At 54.6% G+C, this 16,281-nt stretch overlaps 1 protein-coding gene across 4 annotated transcripts in view; it reads right to left on the reverse strand.

The window, feature by feature from the left end:
• Positions 1-221: 221 nt before the first annotated feature.
• The window catches only part of STAT3 (signal transducer and activator of transcription 3), a 60,639-nt gene continuing 44,579 nt past the window's right edge, over positions 222-16,281 (reverse strand). The window contains exons 12-24 of one of the 4 annotated variants that reach the window (XM_075561847.1): positions 13,891-13,920; positions 13,699-13,792; positions 13,540-13,587; positions 11,270-11,353; positions 10,450-10,548; positions 10,174-10,309; positions 9,425-9,477; positions 9,106-9,200; positions 8,857-8,996; positions 6,017-6,226; positions 3,224-3,266; positions 2,850-2,912; positions 222-2,252 (exon numbers count right to left, since the gene is read on the reverse strand). In XM_075561847.1, the coding sequence (XP_075417962.1) occupies positions 2,888-2,912; positions 3,224-3,266; positions 6,017-6,226; positions 8,857-8,996; positions 9,106-9,200; positions 9,425-9,477; positions 10,174-10,309; positions 10,450-10,548; positions 11,270-11,353; positions 13,540-13,587; positions 13,699-13,792; positions 13,891-13,920 (1,057 nt within the window). In that variant the 3' untranslated portion in view covers positions 222-2,252; positions 2,850-2,887. Of the gene's footprint in view, positions 2,253-2,849; positions 2,963-3,223; positions 3,267-6,013; positions 6,227-8,856; positions 8,997-9,105; positions 9,201-9,424; positions 9,478-10,173; positions 10,310-10,449; positions 10,549-11,269; positions 11,354-13,539; positions 13,588-13,698; positions 13,793-13,890; positions 13,921-16,281 lie in introns of all 4 variants that reach the window. The other 3 variants (XM_075561845.1, XM_075561846.1, XM_075561843.1) reach the window with 3 other exon arrangements.

Consider the following 16,281-nt stretch of genomic DNA (forward strand, 5'->3'; position numbering starts at 1 on the left):
TCCCTAGCCCCCTCCCTACCCCCAAGTCAGGTTCCCCTTCCTGCCCTGAGGCTGGCGGCTCTCAGGAGAGGGGCTGCGGTAGCCAGAGCAGGGCCACATCCACCCAGAAAGGCAGCACCTTAGGGGGCGCTCTCTGCACCCCCTCCTCCCCCACTTAGACCCTTCCCTCTCGTGTCCACCCCCTCCCGCAGCCACCAGACAGCACAGCCAGGCTCACTGGATCGTTCCTATATAATGTTTATTTCTGGAAGTTAAAGTAGATACAGCAATATACAAAAAAAATAACAATATAAATTTTTACAGTTTGAAGTATACACTGGAATTTGAATGCGTGGCCAGGGCAGCAGCTGAAAAGCCGCTGAACAGAGGTTAAGCAAGCTGAGCCCCGGGACCGCCCCCCCCCCCTGGCTGGGCTGGAGGCTGGGTGGGGGTGGGGGCAGTGGCGAGAAAGCAAGGCAGGTCCTGGAGGGCTCTGCTCTCGGGACAAGGCCAGAACAGGCCTTGGCCCCTGGCCCCTCTCAGAACGTTTGCCACGACCAGTTAACAACAGATACACATGCTACCTAAAATCGAGAACTTTGCAATGTCTGCCCCCGAGAGGTCCCCACCCTTGCCCACAGTCCCCGTGATTGAAAGCCGACGGCGAAGCAAGGCCCAGTCTCCCCTTTTGAGGGCCTCTCTCGAGCACGAGGTCAGCTTAGGACAAGCTGGACTCGGCCAGCGCTGCTGAGAGGGGAGCCCACAGGACTAGGCCAGGAGGCCAGGATGGTCACGAACTGCCCCGTGCTCCCCCCTCCCCCACCCCACCCTTAATTTCAGAAAGGGGCTCATCTGAGCACAAGTTGAGCGCCAGAGCTGCCCTGGCCAGCTGAGACCAGGCGGCTCTGAGTTGAAGAGCACAGATGCCCAGAGACTACCCAGAACAGGACCGAGGGTTTGCAGCAGGCTGACGCAGGAGGCCCCGAGGGGAGGAGATACAGCCCCAGCAAGGGGGGCCCCAAGCTTACTCCCTCACACAGGGGCAGCCCTCAGGCTTCTCCGTACACCTTTAGCCCTGGGTTCACCAGGTGAACTTACAGATACCCCCAGGTGGGCATCAACAAGAAACTAGGCCAGCCGCCATCTTCCCTGAGCTCAAGTGGATGCTTCGCTCCGGGGCCCAGGTCCTGCTCAACATGCAGTTCTCGGCCCAAGGCCAGGCTTCCGGAAGCACACAGGCCACTGGGGGCAGGAGGGCTCGGGGATGGAGGAGGGATCCCCCCAGCCCTGGTACGCACGGCCCCCACCACATGAACTGCCCAGTCTCTGGGGAGAAAGAAAGGGAGGGTGGTGTGGTTTTAAGGGCTCCTCTGCCCATCCTTACCCATTTAATAGGCCAACACGTGAAAAGACTAACAATTTGGTTTATAACAAAAAGTCCTGATCCTTTCCTGTTTCAGAAACAAAAGGCTAAGCCACAGCTTCAGATTATCTTTTAAAGGTTGGATCTGAAGCCCATTTGAAGATTGGTATAAGTTACCGCCTTGAAGAGAGCGCGGTACTAAGCTCTGGGGAGGCTGTACACGGGCGTCTTAAATACAGAAGAGGCTAGGCCTCCTGAAGGGGCTTGCAGTTCCCTTTTGCCCCTTTTAAGTTTTGTGGGGTTTTTTTTTCTTCTTTCCTTAATTTAAAAAGAAACCAAGGAACTTTTTGAGTCTTTTGGGATGTTAGCAAGGTTCAAAGTGCAACGCCAAGAGTCTGCAGCGAGAGAGCAGGAGTCTTTGACATCAGCTTACAGAGAGGGGTGGAGGGCTGCCACCGGCACGGCCCATAGGCACTTGTCCAACAAAAAACAACACAACAGGGAGATGCTGCCGAGAAAGGAGGGCGGGGGAGACCTCCCCCAAAATACAAGGCATCTTTTTCTTTGTCTCACTCTTGCTACCCCCACCCCCCTTCTTATCCCCAGATCACAGTCTGAGCACACGCTCTCCCTCGCCGGCAGATAAAAACACATCGCCTACATTCCTTCCTCTAATTTAAAAAGTGCCCAGATCGCTCACGATAGCAAAGGTAGGAGACTGAAAACAAACAAACAAAACACAACAAATCCGGAACCACCGCGTCAGGAGTTTCCGGAGGGGCCTGGCTGTGTCCGGCGGCGGGCACGGAGAGGGGCCGCCGCTACAGCTCTCGGCAGCTTCTGCTCTCCACGCCTCACATGGGGGAGGTCGCACACTCCGGGTTCAAGTCCATGTCAAAGGTGAGGGACTCTGGAGAGAGACACACACAGGAGAGCCAGCTCAGTCACCTGGCCACAGCTGGCAGGGCGCCCAGCCCAGCCCCTCAGGTGTTGCAGGCTCCTGCCACTCCAGCCCCAAAAGGTTACGAACGGTTGGACAATCCAGGCTCACAGGCCTCCCCAGAGACCCGCCCCATGTTTTATCAATTGTAATAAGTCATTAGCAAGGGGGCTTGGAACAGTTCTTGGAAAAACCAGGAGACTGGATATCCCTGCCCACACACACTTTCTGGAAGCCCCTTCACGGGTCGGCACCCGTATGCCACTTCGACCACAAGGACATTTCGGTGACGTGAGTGGTGTCTGCCATGCTGGGCCATCGCCACTGCTACGTGCTCTACACTGGCCCTGCTCCAGCCACCTGACCCCACCACCTCCGAGCACCGGGAACACCGAGGCTAAACACCAGACCTTCGTGAAAAGACGCCGCCTGGCTCTGGTCGTGCCCGTTAGGAGAAATGGGACTGCGAACGGCGTTTACACAGACGCCGTGGTACATGTTCCATCTCTACTGGGCAGCCTTCTTCGCCCGATCAGTGTGACGTCCCTCACTGGACCAGACACTCACCGAACTGCCCTCCTGCTGAGGGCTCAGCGCCTTCACCATTATTTCCAAACTGCATCAATGAATCTAAAGTGCGGGGGGACATCGGCAGGTCAATGGTATTGCTGCAGGTCGTTCTGTAGGAAATGGGGAGCAGCCCGAGGGAGAGGGCCGGGTTGACAAGACACAGTGGAGGGGGGAAAAAAAACAACACACACACACAAGCCATCAAACTCTGGTCTCCAACAGAAAAAACAAAAGCTCAAGCTTTGAAAACCACACAAGGACCCTCTGAGGAGCCAACGGCCCGGGGGCTGCCACCTCTTCACAGGGCCCCTCGCCCAGTGCTCTATCCCAGCATTAGAAATGAGGCAAACTTGGGAAGGGAAGCCACTTACGGTGTCACACAGATGAACTTGGTCTTCAGGTACGGGGCAGCACCTGGGAGGGGGAGAGAAACCACATGAGCATACTGGCTGAGACCGACAGGCCCAGGATGAGGGAGCCGGCCACCTGACCAGGGCCCCCTTGAACTCACTAGTCCTGAAGAGGAGGGCCGAGAGCAACCACCACCTCTCCTCCAGGGACGCCCTGCCTTCCTGGTAAACTCCTGGAGGTCCTGGTAGCTTTGAAATTCCACTCCTCCCACTAGGCTGCTGCCCTAACCCAAGAGGCCTGCCTGCAGGCCCTCATCCCCCCCATCCCCCCAGGTGCCTGGAGGAAAAGCCACCTGATGTGAGTGCTCTTCCAGAGCAGACACTGCCTCAAATCTGCCTGTCTCTGGGCTCGATTTGCTTTAGCCTGCTTGTTTCTCCTCAACAAGTTCTCTGCAGGCAGGAACCCCGTGTGCGACCCAGCTAGGCCCAGCATCTTCGAGTCTCTGAGAGTACAGTGGGGGAGGGAGGCAGGCTGCTAACCCTGGACTGGGGTTCACCCCCATGTTAATGTCTGCACCATCTGCTCCTCCCAGCGACAGTCCACGCCTACAGTTGTAGGAGCTGGTGCGGGTAAGTTCCTTCTTGGATAAAGACATCAGCCAAGAAACGGCTCCACCTACTAGCAGGACAATTCATTCTGGAGGGAGTGACTACAGACTTGGGCCCAAGTCATGGCTTCCGTAGCTAAGAAACCCTGGACAAGGCACCTTCTCCAGGATAAAGTCAAAGGGCAGGAAGGAGGGAGCTGCCTGTGGTTTCCAAGCCTGGCCTTTGCCATTCTGCTCCCAGGGGGAAATGTGAGGGTGGGAGCATGTGGTTTGGGGATGTCAAGTGCTTCCACCCAAAAGGCAGGGAGGCTTGCGGCCCCTGGCGTAGGCTCTGGGGATTCTGCTGAGGGATGGTGGAAGTGTGCTGGGCGGAGAGTGACAGGCCGTGCTATGTCTGGGTAGGTGGAGAAATGAGGCATCAGAGGGCATGACGAGGATCTGAAACACTGAATTGTAAAGGGGTCTTTAGACTCCAGCTAGGGCGACTCTTGGCAGAGAAGCTAACTAAATTCAGGGCTGAATCCACAGGAGGTACCATGGCTGGTCCGGTGACCTACAAACTCAAGCCTTCTTAACCCAGACTTCAGGGGAGCCGACACCCAGACAGAAAACCATCCACTTCCCCATTGATAAGGGCGGCCGAGAAGGGACAGCAGGGCAAAGGCGAGCCCAGCCTCCACACCCGTGTGGGTGCTTAACGCCACCCAAGGCGCCGGGACTCAGCTAACCTGCAGGTGCCCCTCCTCTCCCCACGGGCAGCATGGGCTGCGCTTCTGGGGAGAAGTGGGAGAGCGGGGCTATGAACCCCAGGAAGAAGACCCACCGGGTCAGAGAGGCTCTTGTGGTGACTGTTCTCTCATGGTGGAGCAGACCCTACTCCGAGGGCCCATCTCAACTTGGTCTGGAGGGCTAACTGCAAGATCAGGAGTTCGAAACCACAAGCTGCCCCAAGGGAGAAAAACGAGTCTATCTAGACCCATGAGAGTTAGCATCTTGGAAACCCACAGGCAGGCTGTGCTGTCTGCACCGTCACTATGGGCTGGAATTGACTGGGTGGCATTGAGTTTGTTTTTTGTGCTTGGACCTCTAGCAGGCACTCCTTCCATTTTGCACAACAGAGTCACCGCAGACTCCCTGGAGGAGCGGAAGGTACTGTGTGAATCGCCTGGGAGGTTTTTACTCCTCCTGATGGGAAAGACCTCCCAGCCGCGGACCCAAGGCCCTCTGCAGAAGGAGCAAGGGTAGTGTGGTGGGGGCTGATAAACACATCTCCCAACTGAAGCGCAGCGTGGGCCGAGAGATAAGTTGCAGACAGGAAGTGAGAGTCAAACTTTCTGCATTGTGAACCAGACGCAGAGCCAGAGCCAAGGGGCAAAGGGAAGCCCATCACCAACCAGCTCTCAGGCCCCACTGGCCCCACCCTAAGCAAGCCCTCAGCCAGGGTTCCTCAGACGAAGTGGAGGGGGGTGGGGGGTGGTGGTGTGTGAGTGTGTGTGTGTTCCTGGTAAAGAGGCAGTTTACAAACACTCTTTAAAGCAAAATCGGGGGCGGGCAGGAGGGCTCAGCGGAGGGCAGGCTCTCGATGACTGAAAGTTAATGAAGATGCCGTCAGACCCCTCTCTCGGGATCTGGACAGAAACCCCCGTGAGTCAAAGCAACAAACACTGATGGCGGGCAGGTGTGGGGGGCGGAGGGGAGGGAGCTCTGGGGACACCCCCACAAACAACAGTGTGAACGCAGGAGCGCTTCGTTATCGTCCATACCAACTCCTGCCTTCCCCTTCAAAGGCGCTCCCCCCACCAACACCACCCCCACCTCGGTGGCTGCTCACTATTTCCTCCCGGCTCCTACAGCCCACCTGACACGGCGGCTCATACTGTTTACTGCCGAGGGAAGAGGAAGCTTGCCAGACTGAGGTTTGCGTCTCAAACCTTCCAGCATCTGCTGTGGGGGCTACAGGGCTCTGGCCCCCCTCCAGGTCTTTCTGAACGCGCCTGGGCATTAGTTACCGCCTGGCTCTGCGTGGCTTCCCTGGGTCAAGGTCTGGTATACCTCCGGAGCCCTCTCCCCCAATGGGTCCCTTCAGCCACATTCCCTAGGCTAGGATGATCGAGATGCCCAAGCTGTCACACATGCACCTGCCTCTCTCCGCAGCACGGGCCATTTCCTAGCTGCCGTGCCTACAGTGTGGAAAATCAACAACTACCTGGGTCGGCTTCCGGGTGCTCCTGGCTCTCGGGCCGACAGTACTTTCCAAACGCCTCCTCCTTAGGGATGTCAGGGTAGAGATAGACCAGCGGCGACACCAGGATGTTGGTGGCATCCATGATCTTATAGCCCATGATGATTTCGGCAAATGACATGTTGTTCAGCTGCTGCTTGGTGTACGGTTCCACGGACTGGATCTGCGTCTTCCCTGCCAGGGGCGAGGGGAGAGGGGGAGAGAGATCATGGCACCTGTGGCTGAGTGACCTTGGGGGACACATCTGGTTTATCCGTCCTCCAGGGAGAAAGACTTAAGTCATTCCACAGCCTGAGACCCTGGGACCGGGCCCAGGCCTGGCCTTGGGAGGCTGTGAGGCTGGCTCTCGGTGAGACTACCCAACTGGTTCACCGACAATAAACTTGAAGAGCTACTCACATGAGTTATAGGCAGAGGGGAGGGAAGGACGGGGACGGAGGAGAACATTTAGATAGGATAAGACTAGGTAACTCAGCCACTCAAGCCAACCCTTCAGCTGGAAGACATTGAGAGAGAAGTCTGCCACCTGAATTCCCAGAGCACCTCAAGAGCAGGTCTGATGCACTGACCACTAATGACAGGAGACCTGATGAGCGGCGCGGTGACGTTCAGACCGTGACTCGTGAAGGGAGCAAACAGCCATTAGAAAGACGGGAAAGAAAGCAAGCATCGACGGGGATGTCAGAAGAGACTCTGAAACCTGATCTTGCCGGTAGAGGAGCTCAGACAAATGGAAGAAGTGATGGTGTCCGAGGGCTGATCAGAACATCTCAAAGGGCGGTCTGACAAGCCAGAGTAAAATATAATCATGAAACGGGCCACGACCCAGTGTCGGGGAACCAAGAGGAGAGCACGTGCACCACGTGGTTCTTAAACCGAGAGGCCGCGAGAAGACACTGACGCTGGGAGTGCTCAACACTGAAGTAGGCCGGAAGCTTCAAAAGGCAATGGGAAGAATACAGTCACCATTCCAAAAAGAACTAGTCTACATTCAACCATCCCTGGAGGCAGCACCTGGTCAAAGCTGAAGGGAGGCGTACAAGCTGCACTGGAGGCGTTAGCGAGGCTCGGCCCCAGGGGTTAGGGAACACCAGTGGAAGTGTTTCACCGGCTGATGAAGCACCAGGAGACCTGGGAGATAAGCTACTCACCAGCTGGCTGCAAGAGAAACATGCCTGTACCGATTTCACAGAAAGGCGACCCAACAGAATGCACACATCATAGAACAACAGCGTCACAGTTACCACCTGCAAGTGAAACTTTGCTGAAGATCATCCAGCAGCAGTTGCAGCGGTACATTGACAGGGAGCTAACAGAAATTCAGGCTGGATTCAAGAGGACGTGGAACCAGGGAGATCATTGGTGATGTCGGGTAGATCTCGGCTGAAAAGTAGAAAAGGCCAGAAAGATGTTTACGTGTGTGTGTTTTAACGATGCCACTTAGGTCCATGTTTTTACTTAATTTTACTGTGTCTTTGTGGACAGCGAAGAGTCATTCAACTGTGTGGGTCGTAACAAACTATGGATAGCTGAAAGGGCAGGTATTACAGAACACTTCGCTGTGCTCACGTGGAACCTATACACGATCCAGAGGCAGATATGTGAGCAGAACAAGGGAATACGGCATGATCTGAAATCAGGGAAGATTCCAGATCCCCACACCTAGCATAAGTTTAGGCTGAGCAAATAATCCAAGAAGTTGGAGATGCTGAGGGCACAACCCTGCTTGCCCACAGTGAGAAGGGCTTGAAGCACGTGCTGATGAAGGTCAAGGACTGCAGCCTTCAGTGTGGACGACAGGCCCAAATCCTCACAGCTGGGCCCATAGTCACCACGATGACGGAGGAAGGAGAGACCGGAGCTGTCAAGGATTTCATCGTGCTTGGATTCACAACCGAGGCAGCACTCTGGATCTAGCGATGCTTTGCACTGAGCCAGTCTGCTGCCCAAGACCGCTCTGAGGTGTTGAAAAGCAAGGGTGTTACTCTGAGGAAGAAGGTGAGCCTGCTCCAAGCCACGATACTCTCAGTGGCCTCAGATGCATGTGAAAGTCGGATACGCAATAAGGAAGGCAGAGGAGCAACCAGTGCACTTGAATTGTGGGGGTGGGTAGGAATGCTGGGAGGACCGTGGTCTGCTAGAGAGCTAACAAGCCTGTCTTGGCAGAAGTATGACCGGAAAGTCCTTCAGGCGCAAGGACGGCGAGACTTGGCCTCATGGACTTTGAGAGTCCGTGCTTGGGGAAGGACTTCACGCTTGATAAAGCCCTTGGGGCAGTGAAACAGAGGAAGCCCCTGGACACGACGGACTGACACAGTGGCTGCTAGAATGGGCTTGACCGTAAGAACAAGCGTGAGCAGGACACAGGGCCATGTAGTGTTTTGTCTGTTGCACACAGGGGCGCTATGAGTTGGAGCCGACCTGATGGCACCCAATAAAACAGGGTCAACGACATACTCAGCCCCTAGCCGGAGACCTGGGGGTGCACAGGCTGGCTCCCGGTCCACGGCACTAAGGAAAAAACTACTTGCATGAGCTATGGTAAGGGGTAGTGGAGCAAAGAAGGAGCAAGGCCAACACTTCAACAGAAAATGCCTCCGGCACCGGAGCAAGCAAGACAAAACGGCAAACGAACCTTCACCTGGAAGACACTGAGAGAAAAGACCAAGTGCTTGGCCAACCGGAGGCAGGAGAGGCCCAGGCCGACTGCGGCCGGCCACCAGGGGGCAGTGAGTGCTCAAAACTAGCAGCCGCCCTGGAGGTGGCTCCCGGGCCACCAGGTGGAGGGACAGGCCCCAGCTTACCACTGATGTCCTTCTCCACCCAAGTGAAGGTGATCCCCCCTTCTTTGCTGCTTTCGCTGAATCTGAGCAGGAAGGTGCCTGGGGGCTTGGTGCTCAGGATGGCCCGCTCCCGCTCCTTGCTGATGAAGCCCATTATGTACCTGGAACCACAGAGGAGCAGCACCTTCAGGCTGCGCTGGCCCTGTCCCGCCAGGAGCAGAGGACGTGGAGACACAGAAAGCCCTCGACCAGACAGAACAGTCAACCTACCCTTCGTTCCAAAGGGCCAGGATGTACTTCTTCACCAGGTCAATTATGTTGTCCAGCCAGACCCAGAAGGAGAAGCCCTTGCCGGCCATATTTTCCTGGGGGAAAAATATGGAAAAGCCAAGTCGGCCACAATGGCTCCCCCCACTCCCCAATTCTCCAGCAGTGCCAGCTCAGGATCACCTCCCCAGGGGGTCCCATTGACCACTGAAAAAGGAGCTCCTTCAGGACCAGCGTCCCCCCACTCACACCTCCTCCTTCAACCTAGGAGGTGAGCACTCCTCCCTCCCTGTCCCAAGAGAGACTTAACAAGATCCCTTACTTTGCAAAACTTAGCCCATGTGATCTGACAGCCTGAGTAGTTGACACCAGGTCCTACAAAAGAAAACAAGAGGAAAAACCATGATTTTCAGCTTTGCGTCAAGATCATCTGAGGACAAGCACGTACATCCTGTCCCCTCTGGACCACCAAACCACTGGTCTTCGCACCATCCCCAGGGCCCCTGGAGTTGTCATTTGGCCCAGCAGACATAGCCAATGAGACATCAAGTCCCCCTGCTCTCCCCAGCCTGGGGCAGTAGTCTGGGGAGCAGTGGCCCAGAGAAGCAGCTGGGGGCTGCTGATGGAGTGACCTCTGGGGGCAATATAGGACACACCCACTTACAGTCCGGCTAGCACCTACAGTACTAATACGTCACCACCACCCCACAGGAAAAACTTGAAAACCACCTTAACCATGATCTACTCAAGACTCCGGTGAGTGTGCCACACCTTCAGCTTTGCCTGTGGCACTGACAGTCTGCCAGGGGAGGGCGAGCAAGTGCCGGAGCCAGAAGGAACCTGCCTCTCCTCTGACGAGCATGTGTGCTCCCCAGCTCAAAGCTGGTGCTCAGTAAATGCCGTCTACCCGCGCATATAAGCCGCGTTTTCCAGCACATGTTTAATGCTGTTTTGTGGTAAAACTAGGTGCCTCAGCCGGTATTCGGGTCGGCTGATACTTGAGTCTACAGGTACTTCCTGACCGCCCAGGCCCCCGCCTGGCTCCTTCTCAGGGACGGGTAGAATGCTGACCCAAGAGCTTCTCGGCCAGCGTGGTCAGCTGCTCGATGCTCAGCCCCCGCTTGGTGGTGGAGGAGAACTGCCAGCTCAGCACCTCGGCCACTTGATCCCAGGTCCCGATGGGGGGCTTGGTGAAGAAGTTCACGTTCTAGGCACAAAGAGAAGCCCGCTCGTTCATTCGGAGGAGAGGAGGGTGCTAGAAACAGCCCAGAGTCAGGTTGAGGGCCACCTCGAGGGAGGTGTGGGAGGTCACAGGGCCATCCAGTTTTCAAGGGGATGGGCACAAACCTTGGGGTTGTTGGTCAGCATGTTGTACCACAGGATGGAAGCCCAGGCATTTGGCATCTGGCAAATATTGGAGATGACCACGACGGGCAAGGAGTGGGTCTGCGGGGCAAGTGGAGAGTGAGATGGCGAGGCAGGGCGGTCGGTCCTCACCCTATTCAACCTCTCCTTGTTCTATCTCAAGAGGGGATGATCAGGACATGACAGAAAGCAGGGACTGCTAACTCCAGGAGTCTGGGTGTGACTCAGGGGCCGCTGAAAGGATGACCCTCAGGGTGTCCTCATTAGGAACCTCCGGAACCTGGGTTGATGTCCCAGCACAATCACCAACTTGCAAACTGACTCACTCAAAGCTTGGCCCACTCGGCACGGACACAGCCAAGAGCACATTCTCTGAGCAGTAAACTCTATCTCCCCAGGAAACAGAAAAGGCCTAGAAATCAGAGTGTGAGTCCTGCTTTTTGTCAGGTCTCTCTTACTTTACAGGTCAAGAAAGTTGGGGAGAGAGATTTAAATGTCATGCTTCTCGGCAGAGTTGAGTCAAAACATGGGTGATTACACACACACACACACACACACACACACACACACACACACACAATTTTGCTGAAACTTCATCAAGTGCCCTTCACCAAATTCTCAATACAGATTTCTGGTTAACGTTGAGTGGGTAGGTTGTGGACCTTCTACCAACCAGGGAGGTTTTCTTCTCTGATGGGCCACCGGGGGCATTTGGGGGAAAGGGCCAAAGAACACAACGCTCTGTCTTCACTCGTCACACGTCCCCCAGCCGCCCCCTCCCAGGACTCTGCCCGGGGCTCACCTCCAGGTCGATCTTGAGCCCTTGGTGATACACCTCAGTCTCAAACGTGATGAGATGCAGCTCTTCGGTGACAATCAGGGAGGCCTGGGAGAGGGGAGGGCAAGGGCTCAGGAGAGAACAGCCTTGGGGACTCACAGCAGCAGGGCCAGGCAAGTGCCGGGTCACCGCCTTAGTGCACCCCCTTGGAGGGGCCCCTCCACTGACATGGCAGCTCTGGGCAACAAGTGCCCCAGTGCTATGCTCCCCAACCCGGCTGGACTCCGTGTCTCCTTCAACAGGTTCCTCCCACAGCAACAAGCCAACGGGCACTCAAGAGAAAGGCCGTGCCCACCCACATTCTGGGTGGTCCCTTCCTAGCTCTTCCAGGAAGTCCCGGCACACTTGTATGTCCGCACTGCATAAGCACCATGTAGTTCAGGAGCTCCAGGAACCAGATCTGTATGGAATCAGACTCTGCCCACTTCCATGACTTATGTTTCACTATGAAATGCACCCCAGGGGCTGTGGACGCCCATCACTCAGTCATTTCCACAGCCGGAAAGGTTTCCAACACACGACTAGACCACAAGTCATCTTTCAGTGCTGGTGACGGAGATGGGCAGCTCATCACAAGGTCAGAGTGCAACTCCACCCACCGCTCCCCAGGAGGACGAGGAGGGTGTCTACTAGTGGACATTCCCAGCCTGGGAAGCGCAGATGGCATTTCTCCCCTGGCCCGATAGGGGCGCTCTGCGGGGGAGCGACACTCCACTGCGTTGGCTTTGTGGGTGCTCGTGTTCGGTGGGTGCTCATCTGCTTGGTTGTCAAGCTCACAGCCAGGCTGCCACGGGCACTCGGCACACGTCCCCTGGGGCACGTGGGCACAGATTTCTTCTTCTGGCCAAGTCCTGTGCGCAGCATGGCCGGGTTGTAGGGAATGTTCACGTCTGTGTCTTTGCACACTGTCTTAATTGTACTTTATTGTGCTTACAGCTCTCATGGCAATCCATGCACACATCCATTGTGTCGGGCACATCTGTACAGATGTGGCCACTATCCTTTCCCAAGCATTTTCTTTCTACTCGAGCCCTTGCTGTCAGCTCCTCTTTCTCCGCCCCCCCCCCCCGCGGAATGTCCATTTTTTAAAAAGCCAAGCTCTCCAGTGGCTGTGACGTAAACGTCCAACAGGACTCCAGCCATCTGACTTCAAACAGGAGCTCCCTACTAACTCTCAGGGATTAATCGGAATTCCTTTTCAAGGCGCTCCCTTCCGGACTTGAAAAGTACTCAGCAGTTTCAAACCCAAGAGAGAGCGCGAGTGCGCGCGAGAGCCCGATGCAGGCCCCAGCACGCTGCATGCATGCTCCCTCGCACCTGCTTCTTCAGCGTGGCCACGCTGACTGAGTCAAGGCACACGGGGTGGGGTCTTGACATCCTACCCCACGTGCTGGGCATCCTGCTATGTCTAAACAGACACGCCACGCACACATTATTTTTGAGTATTGATGCGAATAAACTACCTCCCTCTTTGATTGCTGCCACGTTGTACAGGGTGATAGTCCAACTGCACCCGTCTGAAAAAGGTCCAAGGGCAGTGTTTTCCCAGAGGGGATCGGGCATGGAACACCCCGGGGGGGGTGTAGGGGGGCGGCCTGCGAAGGCAGATTCCGGCTTAGTCCTGGCGGTGGGCCTGCAGCACACCAGTGTTGAACTGCCAGGAGGCGCGGTGTGATTTTGGTTTTCTCCTGAAGAGGGAGCTGTTGGCCCGCTGAGCGTGGGGCCCTGTGCGCTCCAGAGCCAGGGGGTTGCACAACCACCGGGAAAAGAACAGGGCGTCACAAAGGAGGTTTTGCTCACAGACGCCTAAGTGAATGGCTTTTTCCCTGATGCGGGATCAGTGGGGGACACAGAGCCAGGAAAGGCTTGGTTGGTATGTTTCTTTTACAGTTTAACGCGGATCCGTGGCCTTTCTACGCTGTCGGTGGGGAAACCCGGCCACCCAAACGAGCCTGAGTGGCGCCCTCTGCTGGCAGGGGCTGGGAGGGGGACTTGGAAAGCCCCAGGCAAGAGGCTGTCTGGCAGGTGTGGCTGCTCCCCACCCAGGGACTCCCCGACTCTCCAGAGAGATGAGCTCACTGCCCAGAACCAGAACCGCCGCGTGGCATACGTGACCTCTGAGCATGGCACCTGGCCCAGGGTCACTTTCCTGAGACACTACAGCTGCAGCTGGGGTGGATGTCCCTGGTTCGGGGCAATAAGGAGGATCACCCTTTTCTGCTCAACCAACTTACATCACAGTTTGCTCGGCCCCCATTGCCGCATCGTTGCTCCCGCAGGGTCTGCAAGACAAGCAATGGTGCATGGGTCAACAGGCTCCCCCCACCCCCTACCCCTCTCCCCCCAGACCCTCAGGACCCACCCGGGGGAAGGGCATCGGGGCCACTTCATACCAAGTGCTTGAATTCTGCAGAGAGGCTGCCGTTGTTGGACTCTTCCATGTTCATCACCTTTGTGTTTGTGCCCAGAATGTTAAACTTCCGAGAGCTGCATCACAGGAGGAGAAGCAGGGTGCAGGTGACTGCGTGGCCGGAGGATACAATGGGATTCAACAGAACAAAACAAAGTCTGGAGGCGGGACTCACCCTCTGAGAGCTGCGACGTCCCCAGAGTCTCTGTGAAGAACACAAACAGTCTCTCACAAAACGGGCCCAGGCCTGGTCGAGAACATTGCCTACTGCGACTCAGCTCTGGGGATTCCTTGAAATGATTGGGGCGCACCCTGTAGGTTACCGACCCACAGCTGCTTCCCCCCTTTCTACAGGTGTGATTCTGCGCAGTGTCCCCAGCTCCCAGGAAGTCTGATCATTCCAACCCTATCACCAGGAGAGAGGACACGACCTGCAATTTCTCCATCAGACAGAAGAGAGGGAATGACATTCATGTGGCCTTGACCGCTATGACCCATCACGGTTCAGCACAGAAGGGGCAGAAGGCAGCGACTACTGCTGCTAGCAAAGGGAGAAGATGCTGGGCCCTCCGCGACATCAAGGAGTTACTGGTCTCACCTTGGAGAACTGCCCTTGACTGCGTTTCCAGTTACACTGGTTGTAAAATCCCTTATGATTTAAGCCACACTGGGTTTTCTGTAAAGTCCGTTCCCTACAACTCGGGACACTCCCACTTGATAAAGCTGGAAACCGTTTGTGAAGCTTGTCCCCTACTTTCTGAATACATTCTTTACAGGCACTTCTGAGTGTTCTTGCTAAGGAGTACCACATTGGGTGCCCTGGTGGCGTCGTGGCTGAGAGCTCAGCTGCTGACCACAAGATCGGTGGTTCAAAACCACCGCGGGAGATGAGGTAGTCTGCTCCCAGACAGTCTTGGAAACTCTAGAAGGGGAAGACTAAAGGTTGGAATCTGCTCAGGGGCAGTGGGCGTGGTTTGGTTCTTATCCTACATCTGCTTGTACTTCTCCATGACAATTCTCTGTGTGTGTTTTCTTTGCGACTCTCAGCCAAAGTCTATTTCTAAATTCATCACTCTTCTCACTTAGATGTGATTTAAAGACACTGTTGTTATAATTCACTTACACTGGGCTCTTTATAAGCTCCTTCGAACCACTTTCTTTAGGTTCGTTGAGTTTTTTTAGCTGAATCTTTTTTTTCCTGCTCCCTAGTAATCATTTAAGATGATGACTTTCCCCTACGTGGAGGTCTGGCCACTTCCTATATACAAGCTGACAGGCAGTTTTATCCAGTCATTATTTTTGAACTCTTTTACCGCTTCATTGTATCGGTTGAAGTTGCCTTTCTTTCCTTCCTATTTTCAAGTATTTGGGTTCTCTTCTTGTGAGCAAATTATGGTTCACACGAGAGGAATAACACAAGGGCCTGATTAAAAACTAAGTTGCTAGGAAACACAATGAATCCCCAACATCAGGAAGCTGTCACCCAAACAGATGAAGAACATCCGACAGCAGAGAGTTTACAAATCTATCAAAAGAGCGGGCGATCCAGGCACTTCCCCCATTTATCTTTCAACGAAAGAGGTAGCTTTTTCCTTAAGATCTTAAATAGCATATGTGCTGAACATTAACGGGTAGATAAAACAGATTAAAGACAGAATAATAATCCTTATACAGATTAAAGACAGAATAATAATCCTTATAATCTGACTTGTATGTATGCATGCTATATGTCAATAAAAGGTTTTTTAAAAAAAGGCTTCAGTCCCAGTTCATTTGAACTCCTAGTTCAGTGGTTCTCAACCTTGCTAGCTAATGCCGTGACCCTTTAATACAGTTCCTCATGTTGTGGGGACCCCCCAACCAACCATAACATTATTTTTGTTGGTACTTCATCACTGCAATTTTGCTACTGTTAAGAATCAAGCGACCCCTGTAAAAGGGTTGTTCAACCCCCAAAGGGGTCGCGACCCACAGGTTGAGAACTGCTGTCCTAGAGTCTCATGTAAGTACAGTGGTTAAGATTGGTTTTTAAACTAGTATGAGATATTTTCTTTTTTGAAGATGCTGTGGCAGTTACATAATCTCCTGTCAACTTGAGTGTGGGGGTGGAGTTTAGCCTGTCAACCAGGTCACAGCGAGTGAGGCCTCTGTGTGGGCATGGCCTTCTCCTGAGGATTCTGGGAACTCCTCTCTTCCTCCCTGGAGGCAAGACACTCTCTGCTACACATTCCTGTTGACTAGCCACATGGAGCTAGGCTGTTGGCAGCCAGAGCCCTAGAGCTGGAGGAGCCACATGGAGACCTGCAGCAGTGCTGAGACGCTTCCACCACCACTGGATCCACAAGACTTTCTACCCACTGGCCTGTGATCTTCCTGCATTCGGCATCATAGTTTGCACTGCCTGAGTCTGAGGAGGAATTTATATACTAATATCGGCCACATGGGCTAACGACTTAAGGGCTTGATCTGGACAAGGCTGGGCTGTTTCCTCAATATACAATTGCTCTTTGATATAAAGCTCTTTCTTACACACAGGAGTGTCACTGGATTTGGTTCTCTAGTTAAC

The sequence above is a fragment of the Tenrec ecaudatus genome, chromosome 10, assembly GCF_050624435.1.
Source record: "Tenrec ecaudatus isolate mTenEca1 chromosome 10, mTenEca1.hap1, whole genome shotgun sequence".
Taxonomy (NCBI): domain Eukaryota; kingdom Metazoa; phylum Chordata; class Mammalia; order Afrosoricida; family Tenrecidae; genus Tenrec; species Tenrec ecaudatus.